The 17746-nt window shown below is 44.3% G+C and overlaps 1 protein-coding gene across 1 annotated transcript in view; it reads left to right on the plus strand.

Annotated features, from left to right (window-relative positions):
- The first annotated feature begins 3482 nt into the window (after window positions 1–3482).
- The window catches only part of PRPS2 (phosphoribosyl pyrophosphate synthetase 2), a 30833-nt gene continuing 16569 nt past the window's right edge, over window positions 3483–17746 (plus strand). Inside the window, exons 1-2 of the mRNA XM_058535436.1 lie at window positions 3483–3649; window positions 10176–10359. Coding sequence (XP_058391419.1) covers window positions 3528–3649; window positions 10176–10359 — 306 coding nt within the window. The 5' untranslated portion in view covers window positions 3483–3527. The remainder of the gene's footprint in view (window positions 3650–10175; window positions 10360–17746) is intronic.

Consider the following 17746-nt stretch of genomic DNA (forward strand, 5'->3'; position numbering starts at 1 on the left):
ATTATGAAAATAACTTCACTGGTTTCTTTTTATTCTTTTTAAATATGGCTACTAAAAAATGTAAATTACATATGTGGCTTGCATTGTATTTCTTTTGGACAGCACTGTTCTAGAGAGAAAAGGACTGAGCTAGAAAGCCTGAATTCTAGTTTCCTTTCCTGCCTTTTACTAGCCATGTGACTTTGGGCCATTTCTTCCATTTCTCAGACCTAGAATAGTTGGCAATAAATTCATTCAGCAAATATTTAGAGCTCTTACCATATACAAAGGACTCGGCTTAATGATGTGGGGAATGCAAGATGTGAAACTGTTCACAAACTCAAATCAGTGCTTTCTCATTTCAGCCCTATCCATGAGTCAATGAAGATAGAAGTCAACAACGGAACTATCTCATCATTTTTATTTTCTCCACTAACATTTTATCTTAAAATAATGAATATTTTACAATATGTCCGAGATTGGAGATCACATATACATGTAGTATGTGTTCTTTTCATCTCTGAGTCTTGAGTCTGTGAACATGTATTCAATTTTCGTGGAGGCTCCCTCATCTCCACATTCTGTCCAAGAGGTAAGCGCACTGTGGTAGACTGTTGGTGGATTGGTGGACCTAGTTTACATGTCCTTATATTGTCCCATACCACAGTAATGCTGGTCTCGGCCCAGGACTTGCTTTGGCCAATGGGACATTAGCAAACATGATAAAAGCAGAGGCTTGAGAAACACTTGCTCATTGAGGCTTGTGTTTTTGGAACACTCCTTCTTGGAATCCTGCAGCCATGCTATGAAGGAGCCTGAACAGCCCCGAGGAAAGGCTCACATGGAGGCGGAAAGGGACAGGGGTTCATTCAGACAAGCGGTTCTCAACTTGGGGTGATTTTACTCCTTAGGGGACATTTGGCAATGTCTGGAGACAGTTTTGGTTGTCACAACTGGTGGGGAGGTGCTACTGGCATCTAGTGGGTAGAGGCCAGGGATGCTGCTCAACATCCTGGGCAGGAGAGCCCCACAAGAGGACAGGACAGCCCCACAACAAAGAGTTACCCAGCCCAAATGTCAGTAGAACCAAGGTTGAGAAACCTGGCTCTAGGCCAAGGTTTCCCCACAACCAGGGTCCTATGGGTCAAGGATAAAGGGGCTTGGGAAAGTGTTCACACTTGAAGAAAATCACCTATAGCTGCTCTTTTAAGCCTATACATTTACCAGTGACAGCTTTCTGGGTAGTCTGCTACTCACGACGATTTTAGATGACTCTCATCCATCCCAATGGTACATTTCCCCTTGTTTACCCTCAGCATTTAAGCATAGTAACTCATCAAAGTGTTGAGCCAACAACCATTTTATTAGTTGCCCCAACCCAAATATTGCTTCTTCCTATAGCGTCAAATTCATGGTTTGTGATGATTCGATTCTAGCTTCTAGTTTCCAAATCCCTGACAATGAATTAACATACTTGGAGACCAGGGGCTCTAACTTCTGCTGTTTCATAGAGTCCATCAGTTTTATCAAAGAACTGTGGCCCCACCATGCTAACAAGAAGTCACTTTCCCTCTGAGAAGATGATGTATATGTGTTGTCTAGGAGAAAAATTGTAAGGGCATAAAAATTGCAGTAATATTGTTGGTAGTAAATTTTATTAGGCGAGTTTAAAGATAATTACATTAGCAGACTCATTCAATAACAATTTTAGACATATGATTATGAGTATAAATCTCATTGCTATGGTAATTAACTGGAAAATACATAGATAGTAAATCATTGCAAGAGGGGTTTTATTTTAATTTTTAATAATAGAGCACATACACATCTCCCGGCAGAATGAAAAAGGGGCAGAAATGCTGCGTGAATTGGTGTTTTGGACAACTTTTTGGTAAGCAGGCAGATACAGGAGTTTAAAAGAAACACTATGTGCTAGGTAGTCTAATTTGCAAAATACACGAACACAGATGAAAAATCCCGATGATATGAATAATCCCAATAATGTGAAGTCGGGTTAGAGCAGGCTACAACCCACCCGCAAGTGGCCTTCTCTGTTGACGGAGAGCCAATTCTTGTCAATGTTAGGTAAAACCCAGCCATTTATCTAGCCTGCTTAATCTGTTTCCACTGAGGAGCGTTAAATTGTGACCAATATCACCACCGCGCGGGGCCTCCATCCTCCTGTAACACAGTCTCTTCCTCTACATTGGCTTTGCGCTCAGAGGTTGACTCTGGGACTGCGTTTGCTTCTTGAAAAAACCTTTTTGCTCCTGTCTGCAGGGAGGGAGGGGAAGACTCCGACTCTCCAGGAATGTGGAGGGCTGAGCTGGGGGCCACCTGGGACAGTTTGTGTTCCTGGGGTCAGGCCTTTGAGAAAAAGACAGGCAGGAGGTTGTGAAGCTGGCCTGAGGACCACCACATCTACCTAAAAATGAGGAATCTGGAGGGGCCTTGGTTTGATCCAACCATCCACCTGTGGTCAGGGCTCAGATAGCCACCAGCAGTGTAGCTTTTTCAAGGACACTGGGCAGTTCTGTAGTTCAGGCATCAGCAAATTTTGACTAAGGACTGGATGGCAAATAATTCAGGCTTTGTGCGCCAAGAGGCAAAATGGAGAGGATATTATGTAGGCACTTATATAACAAGAGAGAAAACAAATTTTCACCGTGTATTTATTGATGAAATCTAAAATATAATAATAGAGTACAATTTTGCAGTACACACCTATTAATGAGAGGAAAGTTCTTTTTGATGGGGATAATATTTCTCTTAATTGGGGTTCAAAGGTAGTGTAGCTATTATTATCGCATAGATTGCAAACGTTCATGTGTAAAAACAACGCTTAGCTCTCTGGTACCAACAGGCAGCGCTATGCATCTGGCCCGCGGGCCACAGTTTGCAGACCTTTGTAGTTGGACACCAGTCGTCTGCAATGGGTTTAGGGGTAGTCAGGGTTGGGGAGGTCGCTCCTGTTTGCCAGGCACCTCCATCACCCCTTCCCTCACCCTCCCTCCGTGTCCAGTTAATCTGGTTCATTGGCCCTCCCCCGAGGCAGGATAGAATGGTCAAGACTGGGACCTAGAACTGTCCCACGGAGTAAGGACAACTCTACGCTTCAGGACCACCCAGGGCCTTTCATCCTACCGCCCCGGGTGTGTGGACAGCCCCTGCCTCCCAGCACACTCCAGCTCTCCTCCACTTCTGCTAGCCCTCCCTCTGTCGGTCCTCCAGCTTCTCCTCCCCCCACCTCCCATCCTCTCCCACTCCCCTTCTCCTCCTCACCCCCGCGCCCCCTTGCTCCTCCCTCCCCACTAGCTCCTCCTCCGGGTCACGCCGCTCCGCTTTCCCGCGCCTCCGCCATCCCCCCCCCAGCCCCGCCCCCTCCAGCTCCACCGCCCGCAGCCCCGCCCCTCCAGCTCCACCTCTCCGAGCTCCGCCCCCCCAGCTCCTCCCGGCTCCGCTCCTCCCTCAGTCCGGCAGCCGCGCTTTCCCGCTCCCGTCCTCCAGCCGCAGCCGCTCGTGCCGCCGCCGCCGCCTCGCGCCCAGCCATGCCGAACATCGTGCTCTTCAGCGGCAGCTCGCACCAGGACCTGTCCCAGCGCGTGGCCGACCGGCTGGGCCTGGAGCTGGGCAAGGTGGTCACCAAGAAGTTCAGCAACCAGGAGACCAGGTGGGGGCCGCGCCGGCGGCCGGGCCGGGCCGGGGAGGGCGCGGGGGCGCGCGGCGGCGGGGCCGGGCCGGGGTCGCCGCCCGCCCGGGACCACCTCCGCGGTCTCCCGCTCCCCCTTCCGGGGCGGGACGGCCACGACGCGGCCTCCGCGCCACCGCCGCGACGCCCGGGAGAAGCCCAGGAGGGCGGCCCCAGCCCGGAAGGGCGACCTCGGGGCGGTCACGGAGCGTCGGGGAGAGGTGGGCGCCGCTGGCAGGAACCGCATCGGCGCGAGGCCCGCGGGGAGGGACGGCCCCGCGTGTGCTCGCCCGGGTTTCCGTCCCTGCCGGGCTGATCCCGAACCCGGAGCGTGCTAGGGAAGGTTCCGCCCACGTCCCCAACCGGGGCTGCGCACTGGATTCACCTGGGGCCATTTAAAACGCCGCTTCCCCGCCCTGCCCCAGACGTTCCGATCCAACGGGTTGGGGATCAGCGTTGTAGAAGCTCCCAGGTGACGTTCCTGAGCAGCCGCGGTGCAAACCTCTGGGTTAACTAGAGGGTATGGTTGTGCAAAGGGCTTAAAGAGCTTGAAAACTCCAGGGCGCACGTGCTGGGTTCCCTTGTGCTTCCTCCGGTTTTTCTGCCTCAAAGATGATGGGCTTTCAGCTTCTTTGTAGTTCTGGGACTCTGCTGTGCCCAGCAGCAGGGCTATGGCTTGAGTGTAACTGCCACCCATGTCTCAGGTCCACGAGAAGTTGTTGCCTTTGCTCAGCGAGGTCAAGCTGGAGGCCCCCTCAGAAGCTGGGTCAGGGGCTCCTTTTCCGGCTGCCTGAGTCCTCAAAGCTCTGTGACTAATTTCAAGTTGGTCTCGTTTTTCTCCCCTCTCGCTTAAATGTTTAGCACTGTACACGGTTACTGATCATTTTCATATCTTTGGCAAAGGTCCAATTCAACCAACGTTTTCAACAAGTGGTGCTGGAACAATTGGTGCAAGCTGCAAAAAAAATGAACCTTCATACTTCCCACCATTTCAAAATTTAACTTGAAATGGATTGTAGACCTAAATGTAAAACCTAGAACTAGAAATTTCTAGAAGGAAACATGGGAGAAAATCTTCATGACCTTGGGTTAGGCAAAAATTTCTTAGATACCAAGGAGTGATATTAATACATATGGAGAAGATGGGGTTTGTTGTTGAGTCAGCTGTTTAGGATATGTGAATCCCTTCTTCCAGGTGGGAAATCACAGTTACACAGCCCTGATGAGAACCTATGTGAAGAAACGTTTGTGAATGAGTACCAGATGGTATAAATACTGGGAGTCCTTCAGCCAAAGAATTCTGCTTTGCAGAGTTTAAAACAGAAGTCTGGGAGGATGGTCCAGGGCTTTGGAGAAGGATGGTATAGCTAGGTTTGAATGTTGTAATATTTTGCCAGTCCTGTTCAAGTTTCAGTGGCTTTAAGAAGAATGGGATAATAGTTTTTGTTCAGGAGGTGGTGTCATATAAGTAAAGGAGAAATTTCTGGATGAAGTGGATTTTGAAAGCAAATATGTTGCCCTTCCCTGTTATCTTAGCGCAGCCCAATTCTTTGCTGCTAAAGAGCATGGTTAAACTAGACCGGAAGTCCATTGCGAAGTCACTGTTGGATTTCTGCTCAAAATATTGTATATACTGTTGGGTGAAACTCATTCAGACGTTGAAGTATGATTGTTTATATGTTTTAAACGTAAAGCAGACCCAATTTTATTTTATTTTCATTGTTTTATAATCACCACCTGATAATTAGAAATCATGAGGTCTCAAAAACCACTCAACATGGAAGTCTGAGAATTGCTTATATAGTTACATTTTATGTTTTTAAATATCTAGACTCTAAAAGGTTAACTTCCTGACTCTTCTCTTTCCTGTGAACTGTCTAGGTCCGGAGTTGAGTTTTATAAACAGTCCTTTCTATACCAGTACTGTGCTAGTGATCCAGTTTTTACTGTGTGGCCTTAGAGGTGAGAAACAGAAGGGCAAAAGGAAGAGAAGATTGATTCAGTTCATGTAAGGGGCCCCTTCCTGAATCTGTTGCTGAGCCAGGACCAGAAATCTGGTTTGCTGTCTCCTGGTCATCACTGCTCCCATTCTCCATTTTTAAAACACTACCTAGTCAGACACAGAGCCTCCTGATTTTCCCTTCTCATCTCTAAATCATTTCAGATATGCAGGGAAATGTCTGCCTCAGCTTTCACATTCTGTTCTTTCAGACTGCTGAAATCCCATGGTGTCGTCCTAGGGCAGCACTGATGATGGTGTCTGAAAGTCTGTTGTAACATTTTATCCTGGTCAGTTAACCTGCCCCCAGAGTCCTTAGCTGTATTGAAAGACCCAAAGTTCTGGTTATCTACTATTGTGTGACAAGTCATCCCAGAACTTAACGGCTTAACACAGCAATTGTTTATTTGACTCACAAACCTGCAATTTGGGCAGAGCTCAGCAGAGAAGGCTTGTTTCTGCCCCATGTGGTGGCATCTAGGATAGTTAAGTGGGGCGGGAGGATTCACTTCTAAGATGGCTCACTCACATGGCTGGTAAGTTGGTACTAGCTTTTTTCTGGGAGCTTGGTTAAGAACCTCAGTACCTCTCCACGGGGCTGCTTGGGCTTCCTTATGACATGGAAGGCAAGAAGTGGAAACTACCAGTCTGTTAAGGCCTGGGCCCTGAAGTTGGTGCATCATCACTTCTGTCACAGTCTATTGTCAAGCACAGAGTCCTCCCAAATCCAAGGGGAGGAGACATAGACCCCCACTTCTTTTTTTTTTTTTGAAGAAGATTGGCCCTGTGCTAACATCTGTTGCCAGTCTTCCTCTTTTTTCTTTTTTCTCCCCAAAGCTCTGGTACGTAGTTGTGTATCATAGTTGTAGAGTTGTAGCTCTTCTATGTGGGACACTGCCTCAGCATGGCTTGATGAGCAGTGAGTAGGTCCGCACCCAGGATCGGAACAAACGAACCCTGGGCCACTGAAGCGGAATGTGTGAACTTAACCCCTATGCCACTGGGCTGGCCCCAGACCCCACTTCTTGATGGGAAAAGTGTTAAAGCGACTGCGGCCGGCCATCTTTTAATTACCACGCCCATTCATTGTTGAGTCAGATAAACTCATCTGCCTTCTTATTTCGGAATCAGTAAAGATCCTCTGAACAGCAAATGGATGCTGCCTTCTGGCCATAATTTTTAAAAGACCTAGAGTAAAGATCGGTCGTGATCATCTTTATGAGTAGAAACAGGAATAGCTTTGGGAAAAAAGTTGCCATGGTGATGGTATTTTCTGTCTTCCCCTGGACTGCTAGTCATATGGGGATTCCTGAGGAAAAATAGGCCAATGAGGCTGATCTTTTGGGATGAACAGTCGTAATACCAGGAGTGGCAAACTTTTCCTGTAATAGGCCAGACATTAAATATTTGAGGCTTTGCGGGCCACATCGTCTGTGTTGCTGCCGTATCTTACAGTTGTGTAGGTTAAGAATCCATCATGGGTCACGGTGCTCCTTTCTGGAGGCTCTAGGGGAGCATCCGTTCCCTGGTCTTTCCCAGCTTTTGGAGGCTGCCTGCATTCCTTGGCTCTTGGCCCCTTCTTCCATCCTCAAAGCCAGCAATATAGCATCTCTCTGACCCTGCTTCAGTCCTCATATCTTTTTCTCTCACTCTGACCTCTTTTGTCTCCCTCTTCCATTTTTAAGGACCCTTGGGATTACATTGGGCCACTCGAATAATCCAGGATAATCTCCCTGTTTTAAGGTCAGCTGATTAGTACCCTTAATTCCATCTGCCAGTTTGTTTCCCCTTTGCCATGTAAACTAACATAGTCCCAGGTTTTTGGAATTAGGACATAGACATCTTTGGGGGGCCATTATTCTGCCCACCACACCATTCTCAGCTCGTGGGTGGTAGATTGTCGACCCCTGAGCTATAAGACAGTGATTTCCACATTGACTTCATCTCACCACTGATAGTGATATTCATAGCTCCTTAGAACTCAAAATAGGAGGGCACACATAGAATTCTGTCTGTCCCTCTCATCCTGAGGTTGGCATCGTACTGTTTCCATCCATAGCAGAGAGCATGCAGAAATCACCCACTGTTACCAAAACTCATTTTCAGATCATGTCAACTTGAAAAACTTCATTTTTGTCTTCTGATTACTCACTTGATGTTCGGTAGAAGCTTCTGTTGATTCAGATAGACTGCTACATGGTATCCCAAATGTCAGCTTATTTTTAAATTTTCTTTATAAATAATTGACTCTCTTAATAAAACAACAACACTGGCTATAATTGGCTTCTGATAGCAAGAGAAGAGGTAAGGGTAATTATTTACGTACCTCACTTATAATTTTAAAGTAAGATTCATTATATCTCTCTTTTGGGTGAGCCTTTCATTTATAGTCGGTTCTGCTGTAACGTGACATATGCATTCCTAAAAATCACCATGCTGTGCAAAATCATACAATAAAAACCATAAGGTTTATGGGAAAAATGGGGTGGGGTGCAACACTCAAAACTTCCTCGGTATCATTAAAAAAAGATGGGAATATACTAAAAATGGTAAAACACTTTTACACGTATTACATGTTTGAGAAAAACATAAATGCTACAATAAATATGGCACTTTACGTTGAAAAAGACCTACAGCTTGCTTGTTGAAGTGGGTCTCCGAAGGGTTGCAGCTTTTGAGTTCTTGTGAGGAGGACAGAGGAAGGTGATCTGAGATGTGTGGAAGGTTGTGATGCCAGATGTGGATGGGTGTGGCTCTTGTCCTTGGTGGGGGGGGTTGTGTGTGTATGGAGTATTTCTAAGTGGCTCTATTCAGCTGTTGGCAGGGCAGTCTTCTGCATTCTCATCTTAGGATGAGAGGTCATGTATAAGCAAACGCAAAATTCATGTTATGCTCAAATTATTCCTAGTATATCAAACGTTGGAACAAATTTGCCTTTTCAAAACAAGTGTTGTAGCAGAGCTGATGGTCTCTTTGGTTCTTAGGCAGTGCTCTGTGAAGGACCTGCCTGAGCACACGGCACTATTTTGCTTTTCTTCCCATGGAAGGCACACACCAGTGATGGGCTGGCTTGCTCTCATGTTGAATACTCAGAATTCTGTACCCAAAATACAGAAATTTTCCAACATACAATTTTCAAAGACCTGCAAAGCTCTTATTTACACTTTCTCAAGAAGCTACTGGAGGATGCCAACCAGCAAAACAAGGAAGTACACCAAGAAAGAGGGTACAGAAAGTGGGAAATCGGGTGCAGGAGAGGGGCGGAGGGAATCCCCGGGGGGCAGCTGTGCACAGGGAGAAAGAGAACCCAGGTCAGCCAGCTCTGGGAGAAACCTGGGCAGGAGGATGAAATGGAGATTGCGCTGGAGGCCTCTGACATCGCGGGATTTAGATTGTTAGCCAGGTTAGGCTGGAATTTGCATTCAGTACTTAGTAAACTTAGATCAAAAGGTAGGATAATTTCCTCCAGGGAAAACAAACCAAAAAACATTGTGTATAAAAGGGAAATATTGCTTTAAGTGTCCTATATGGCTCTGCTCTGAACAGCATGTACACAGTGGAAATGTAGTGCTCATATTCGGTTAGAATATTGGTCTGTGTTGGGATGATGGTGAGATGAGATGGGAAGGCTACATACAATGTGGGTGATGGGACAGAGGGGAAAGAGTTAAATCCTCATCTTCATAGTGAGAAGTCAGCCCATGATGCCTGAAATGAAAAAGCAACATGAAACAATACAAACATTAGCTAGAGACTTGAAGATAAATATCTACAAACCACATCAAGAGTTGAAATTGGTTGCCTCTGGGCTGTTTATTTGTTATAAGCCTTATAGGATGATTTGAATTTTTTAAGCAATGTGTATATGTAACTTTAATAAAAGTAAAAAGCTAAAACTAATTATAATAATATTTAGCAGAAAAGAGTTAACATAACAGGATGGAGCCAAATTTCTAGAGAGCATATAAGATCCCCTCATATATGAAAAAGGCCTGCTTGCAAGATGGCCCTTGGCTGGCCTCTGGGAACTTAGTTTTTGTGAGGGGTCCTGCCATTCCCTGAGAGGAGTGGCTCACTGCTAAGCTGTGTAAACCGTGTGGTTAAGGCCGAATCCTTGGCAGTGTGGAATTACGGTACGTGCCAGGCAGAGGATGCCTACGTGACCAGCCCCCAATAAAACCCCAGGCACTGAGGCTCTAATGAGCTTCCCTGGGAGACAGTGCTTCACACGTGTTGTCACAGCATGTTGTTGGGGGAATTAAGGTCAACCTGGGTGACTCCACTGGGGGATGACTCTAGAAGCTTGTGCCTGGTTTCCCCCAGACTTCATCCTGTGCGTCTTTTCCCTTTGCTGATTTTGCTGTGTATCTTTCCACCGTAATGAATCATAGTCATGAGTACAACTGTATGCTGAGTCCTGGCGAATCATCACACCTGGGGGTGGTCTTGGGGACCCCCCAAGACACAAATATACTTGAATATTAACGGATGGCATCTTCCTTTTCCTAGTGTGGAGATTGGCGAAAGCGTGAGAGGGGAAGATGTCTATATCATCCAGAGTGGCTGCGGAGAAATCAACGACAACCTGATGGAGCTCCTCATCATGATCAACGCCTGCAAGATCGCCTCCTCGTCCAGGGTGACCGCAGTCATCCCGTGCTTCCCATACGCCCGACAAGATAAAAAGGACAAGGTATGAGGGCTGTGTCCTCTTGGAGGAACGTGCTCTGGGTTAACGTCTACATTTTTTTCCTCACATGTTATCTCAAAATTTGGAAAATGTTTGCTTTCTATTTTAATGGTCAAGTAAATATGCTTTCTCACCTTGGCTTTTTCAAAGATTTGTCTTTGAGCCAGCCATCATGTTAATATTTATAGATACAGAAACAGATAAAGCATATTTTTGCAGATATTAAAATACCATTATAGTCCTTGTGATGAAATTGTTGTGTATCTTTGTGTAGTGGATAGAATAAATACACATACCCACCCAGTGAGTACACAAACCAGGCAAGTCAGGATGAGAAGCAGATCAGTGGATTGTATCAACTGTTGGTATCTTGGTTGTGGTATTGTACTGTAATTTTGCAAAATGTTACCATGAGGAGAAACTCGGTAAAGGGCACACTGGACCTCTGCGTTGTTTCTGACAGCTGTATATGAATCTACAATTATCTCAAAAAGTTTAATTTTAAAAATATACCATTATCTCTTCTTAACCTTTCAAGAAGAATGAAGTTAATGTTGTTGAATTATTCTTTTAGCAACACTGGCACTATAGGAGGCTCTGTGAGTTTCTAGAAGAAATTGAAGAAGATATGGTCTTTTTGCTTTTAAGAAAACTCAGAGAAGTTGGAGTTTGAGGGGAACTTTAAAGGGGACTGTATTTCCTAGGGCTGCTGTAACAGATTACCACAAACTGGGTGACTTAGAACAGCAGAAATATATTCTCTCAGAGTTCTGGGGACCAGACGTCAAATCAAGGTGTTAGCAGAACTGTACTCCCTCTGAAGACTCTAGGGGAGAAGTCTTCTTTGCCTGTTCTGGTTTCTGGTGGCTCCTGGCGTGCCTTGGCTTCTGGTGGCATCACTCCCATCTCTGCCTCTGTGTTTGCATGGCCTTCTTCCCTGTGTCTCTGTGTGTCCTTTTCTCTTTTATAAAAGGACAGTCATTGGCTTTAGGGCCCATCCTAATCCAGAGTGATCTCATCTTGATCTTTACCTTAGTTATATCTGCAAAGACCCTCTTTCCAAATGAGGTCACATTCTAAGGTTCTGGGTGGATGTGAGTTTTTGGGGGATAGCATTCAACCCACAACAGGGATCAACTCTTGATGTGTCATCTGCTCTATATCTTATGAAGAGATGTCCAGTCAGGTTCTGCATGTCTCCTTCCCAGTTTACAAGACACACTGCTGTTCTGTGATGTGGTAACTAATTATGAGAAAGGTTTCCCCCAATACACCTCCATTTATCTCCGTAATTCATTTTCTGAAACAATGCCAATTTCTAAACAGCACACAAGATGTCATATATGAAAAAATTCCTTTATAAATTTGAATTCATATACCAAAGTTCCCCTAAATTTTAATGCCAAACTCTTCAGGTGTGGTTTCCAGACCCCAGGCTGAACACGGCTTTGTTAATTTCTCACTGAAAATTTGATCTCCAGAACTCCACTCCACACTTGAGATGTGATTTACCATATATATTAGAAGGCGTCAGCAAATTTTCTGTAAAGGCTGTATGGTCTCTGTGGTAACTACTGAACTCTGGTTGTACCTCAGAGACAGACAGGCAATACATAGGTGAATGGCTGTATTCCAATAAAACTTATTTATGGACACTGAAATGTGAATTTCATATAATTGTTGCATGCCATGAAATGTTCTTTTGATTTTTCTTTCAACTATGTAGCCACGTAAAAACGATGATTAGCTCACAAGCAGTACGGAAACAAGTGGCTGGTCGGATTTGACCCACGGGCCGCAGTTTTCTGACCCCTGGATTAGAGCATTGATTGGTTAGATGTGTGTGTGTGGCTGTCACTTTGTGACTTAGCTTTAGCTTGTGAGCAGCTAAAACCTTGGGTGACATATGCTGCTGTGAAGCATTGGACCACCCACTTGTTATTTACGGAGCTTCTTTCATCCTAAACTTGATTTGAAAGTTTTATGTGCATTTTTAGGTGCTGAATTTCAATTTATTCATTTTGTCCCATCGAAGTGGTCTGTTTTAGTTAACCCTCCCATCTGTGTGTTTCCATGGGCTTGTTTAGCATCTTCCTCCTTGTCCATGTCAGAAAGGAGCTAATATTCTGTTACTCTCTCTCTTCCACATGACGGGAAGTTTAGTAAATTCTATATTCTGTGATTTGTAATCAGGTTCTCCTTTCACTTCTAGTAGCTTTTGCATTTGGTGCTAAGTTACTTGATACATTTTATCTTCGGTAAATGATTCCTTTTATCATTACGTGGCCCTTTCCCACTGTGTCGTGATTTGTAATCCTGACTTCTTTGATACAAATATCCAGAGATGCCTGCATTTTTTGTTTGCAAGTATCTGCTTTGCAGTTACCTCTGTTTCTAAGATTGTATTTTCAAACTTTGTTTCTCATGTTTATTCATAATGAAGTCTTTGTTGTAAAGAGAAATAGCACTATCTGGCCCCCACCCTTTGCATGAGCCCATCTCCTGCCTTACAGAGGAGGTGCCGGCACTCCTGGCCTCTGGCCTCTACTTGCCAGCAGAGCCTCCTGCTGCTGTGCTGACAGAAAGAGCCCTCAGATTTCTTAACCCCCAGTAGGTTTAACTGTTCAGCGGAACTGCGTCGCCCTCTGACTAGCTCTTTATCCGTTTTCCTATTGTCAGACATGTAGATGGGTTTTCCATTAGGGGCCATTTTGAGCACGTTTCTTTCCTTCCTTTCAGTCTTTCTTATTCACTTTGCTGTAAGTGTGTTTCTTAAAAGCAACATGGTAGCTGCTTTTAGTTTTTAACCCAATCAGACAATTCCACAACTTTCCAAACTTAACTGCTGATGGAAGAGATAAGACATTCCCCATCAACAACGCAAGCAAGGATGTGATAACAATTGAGAGACAGCATGAATAGCAACCGAGGGAATCCTGAGTTCAGAAATTGTGTGGCTTATTGTTAGAGAAACTGATAGAAAAGAAGGATTCATGGAGGGCTATATTAGTTTCCTAGGGCTGCTGTAATAAATTACTGTAAACTGGGTGGCCTAAAACAACAGAAATGTATTCTCTCACAGTTCTGGAGGCCAGAAGTCACAAATCACGGTGCGGCAGAGCCATGCCCCTTCCAGAGGCTGTAGGGGAGGATCCTTCCTGGTCCCTTCCAGCTTCTGGTAGCTGCCACGTTCCTTGGCTTGAGGCGCATCACTCCAACCTCTGCTTCCATCTTCACATGGCCTTCTCTTGTCTCTGTCAAACCTCCCAGTTTAAGAAGACATGTGATAGCATCTAGGGCTCTCCAGGGTAATCTCTCTATCTCAGAATCCTTGATGTAATCATATCTGCAAAGACCCTCTTTCCAAGTAAGGTAACAGTTACACAGGTTCTGGGGATTAGGACCTGATATCTTTGGGGCCACCATTCAGCCCACTCCAGGGCCTTGAAGGAAGTCATTGATGTGTTAATAAGTGGATATTTTCAGGACAGTTCAAGCTTTGAGATGGTCATTTATCATCTAAGCCAGGACACTTGAGAGCTTGAAAGGGGGCTCTATGAATAATTATGCCAGGAATCAAGTGTCCTCCCCAAATGTCCTGGGTGAATCTGACACATGGCCACCCTTTGTATAGGCCTGTAGCTTTGGGCCTGACCTCAGAGGTGGCCAAGACATGTAGATTGTTCTGGAACTCTCATTTCTGACATGTCTCTGTAGTCAGTGTGACTCGTTAAGGAGAGAGAGTTTCATTCTTTCACCAAACTAGTTGAAAGGGAAATTGTTAATTTTGTATATCATTTAAGGTATGCCTTTGTATTTTTAAAATTGCTGCTAATAATTTTTATAACCATTTCTTTCCTTAGATCACATGGATTGGCTTTGTATCGGGGAAATTGTTGAAGTGACGATATTAAGGGATTTAGTAAATGCTTAAGAGAAATGGCCTGAGCCCATGGGCATACTTCATTTACCAGAAAGAGTGAGTGATGAGGAGACAGTGATGGGCGGGTGAGCGGTGAGAAGACAGTGATGGGCGAAGACACTTCTTCCCCCTTTTGCTTCCCTTAGGTAGGCTAAAGCCCATGTAGTGTTTGAATGGGATGGGAAGTCATGGGCCACACTTGCTCTCTGGGCTCAGAAAGAAAGTTCTCCTCCTTGGCCATAGGAGGAGCCCTGGGCAACATCCCCCCTCTCCCCCCAACTTTCTCCTGTCCTTTTCCTTCCCGTAGGACTGTATTGCCTGTGACATCTAAGACACAATGGAATTCCATGTAATTGATCTACTTAGAGTTACCTGCAAAGAAGCCCAGAAAAAACTAGAACCTTTTAACTGTATTCAAAGCTTGTGTCGTTATTTTTCATCTCACTGCTTCTTTTTAAGCAAGCCCTGCATGTCTGTAAAATTTTATTTTTGGTTTTATTTGTATGTGCAAGAAACCAGAGCATAAGTTCTGACAGTGAAGGAATGGATTCATAAATTATGACACATTAGCACAATGTCATACTAACATGGAGAAATTAGGGTGATAGAGTGTTCATTGTAAAAGGCATGGTGGGGAGTGGTTTGAGCTCTGGGGTTGCAACTTTGGAATCAAGTGGCCTCAGGTTTGAATTTCAGTACCATTATTTACTCAGTTTGTCTTTTGTAAAAATAGCCTAAACTCTGTGCGTTCTTTAATTTCCTCTTCTGTAAATTAAGGATAGTATTTGCTACTATTTATAAATTGCTTAGCATAGAATACACGAGTGGGCAGACTTTTTCCAAAACGGGCCAGGTGTCAAATTCTTTAGGCTTTGTGGACCACCAGGTCTTTGTTGCACTTGCTCAACTCTGTCATTTTGGCATGAAAGCAGCCATATGTAATATGTAAATGAAGGCTGTGTTCCACTAAAATTTTATTTACGGACATTGAAATATGAATTTCATATACTTTTCAAATGTCACAAAACATTGTTCTTCTTTTGATTGTTTTTCAACTTAAAAACGTAAAAACCATTCTTAGCTCACAGGTTGTACAAAAACAGACCACAGGCTCGGTTTGGCCCACGGGCTGCAGTTGGCTGATGCCTGCTATCATGGACACTCAATGATTGCTGGTTTCCTTCCCTGGTAAAAACAGTGTGACGTGGGCAAGGCTGGAAATAATTACTTTTGAGGGGATAGAAGACTTGTAGCATTTTTCAAAATCATTTTCAAGGTTATGTTCTCTTTTCAGTGATAAAATTGTGTCTTTTTGTTTCTTAACCAGAAAAAATGAGGACAGTTGTCCTGACACGAATTTCTACAATCTTGTAAATGTTGAAAGCTTATCAAATTTACGCTTTTAGCAGGGCAGCGTCTGATACATTGAATGAGATCCGGAATATCTGGAGTCCTTGTCATGATTCAGGTGGTGCACAAAACGTTTGACCTTTATCCATTTTTCATTAATGGAGTTGAATGTTTTATTTTGGGTTCTTGTACCTTGACTCCACCTTCATTGAAATGCCATACTAATTTTTCTCTCTATTAGCTATAAAGTCAGTTAACTTGTAAATCACTTTTCCTGCAAGATTCAGTTGGGTATTGAGCCAAATTATGAAACACATTACAATAACCAAATTTGTAATCAAGAACTGAAAAAGGAAATCAGAAAATATGAACGTAGAAGTTACCCCTGTGGTTTGGATCTCAGAAGTAAGAAATGCTCGATGCCACTGAGAGATGAGAACGGAGGAATCTTTTTGCTGGTTATGAAATTATAGCAAGAGCCCCAAATTGATTAGTGTCGCATGTCAGATTCTATTACAAAGAAGTCCCAGCCATCAATTTGTTCTTTTAATTATCCTGGAATTTTGTTAGGCTAAATAATTCTCACAGTCAGTGAGGCTAATGACTAAGCTGTGGAAATTTAGTGTCATTATTAAATATTTATTGAACTATTGTATGCAAGGTACAGAGCTGTGTGCTGCAGCTGATGTGAAAATCTCCAAAACCAATTCTTTGCGCTTGAGGGATGCATAGTCTAGTTGTGAACCATGACATCCGTACATGTAATATCTTTTTTTGTGTGTGTGAGGAAAATCAGCCCTGAGCTAACATCCATGCCAATCCTCCTCTCTTTGCTGAGGAAGACCGGCTCTGAGCTAACATCTATTGCCAATCCTCCTCCTTCCCCCCGCCCCCCAAGCCCCAGTAGATAGTTGTATGTCATAGTTGCACATCCTTCTAGTTGCTTACGTGGGACGCAGCCTCAGCATGGCCGGAGAAGCCATGCGTCGCTGCGCGCCCGGGATCTGAACCCGGGCTGCCAGTAGCGGAGCGCGTGCGCTTAACCGCTAAGCCACGGGGCCGGCCCTGTAATATCTTCTAATGTCAGTCTGTCCACAGGCGGCATAAGGCACTCCCAAATGGTGGGGGCTGAATGCTTAGCCGATGCTGTGTCCGTTTAGAAGGGACAGATCCTTTCTCTGGAGTTCTCAGAGTGCCTTAAAGTTGAGAGATTTGGGGGATAAAAAAAAAGTTTGGAGATTTGAACCAGATCTGGAGGATCAAATGCATTGACTCAGCAGAGACGAGAGTGGAATGGGGGCAAGGCAGGCGTGTGGGTGTAGCTGGCAAGGCTTAAAGTGTTCTCTAGAGGGGGGAGGGAGTGGCCAGTACACAGTACAGGAAGGACCCTTGTAGCTGAGACGCGGAGGAGGACCAGCTGGCTAGAGCCAGACTGGCCGGAGGGCTTTTTGTCCCAAAGGCAATGTGGAACAGAACAGGGGAGTTAAACAATGAAAACATGTTACAATATGTAGTTAATTGAGAAGGTTGAAAAATTTTTAAAAGATTAGAAAAACATTTTCCCATAATCTCACTTTCTAGAAACATCTACTATTAACATTTCGGGGTGTTTCCTCTCATTCTTTGTGTGTTGAAAGAAATGTATGTGTGTGTGTCTAAAGATGTGTATATATATGTGTATTCTTATAAAGTAATATGTTTCTTTTTTAAAAATAAAGAATGGTGTATTAGAGAAAATACAAATAATCTGTGTTTTTACATGAATATACTGTGTGTATGTGTGTGTGTATGTGTATTTAACAGGGATCATTTATTTGTTACTATTTTGAATGAAATCTTCTTTTAAGCTTATATTTTCTTTTTTGTGACTGTTGTGTAGGAATACTGTTGTTTACAGCAAAATGTTGAACTCTTTTCCTAGGTCTAGTCATATGTCTGTATAGTCTCTTGGATTCTTTTGATGTGGACAGAGTTATTGTCCATAATTTATGATGTGGAAGCTACAGCTATGGAGAACTTAGGTAACTTTAAAGGGAATACAGTGGCAGTAAATCATGATGCAGCTCTTTCTCAAATATCAAATCAGGGGTCGGCCCGGTGGCGTAGTGATTAAGTTTG

This window comes from Diceros bicornis, chromosome X (genome assembly GCF_020826845.1).
Source record: "Diceros bicornis minor isolate mBicDic1 chromosome X, mDicBic1.mat.cur, whole genome shotgun sequence".
NCBI lineage: Eukaryota > Metazoa > Chordata > Mammalia > Perissodactyla > Rhinocerotidae > Diceros > Diceros bicornis.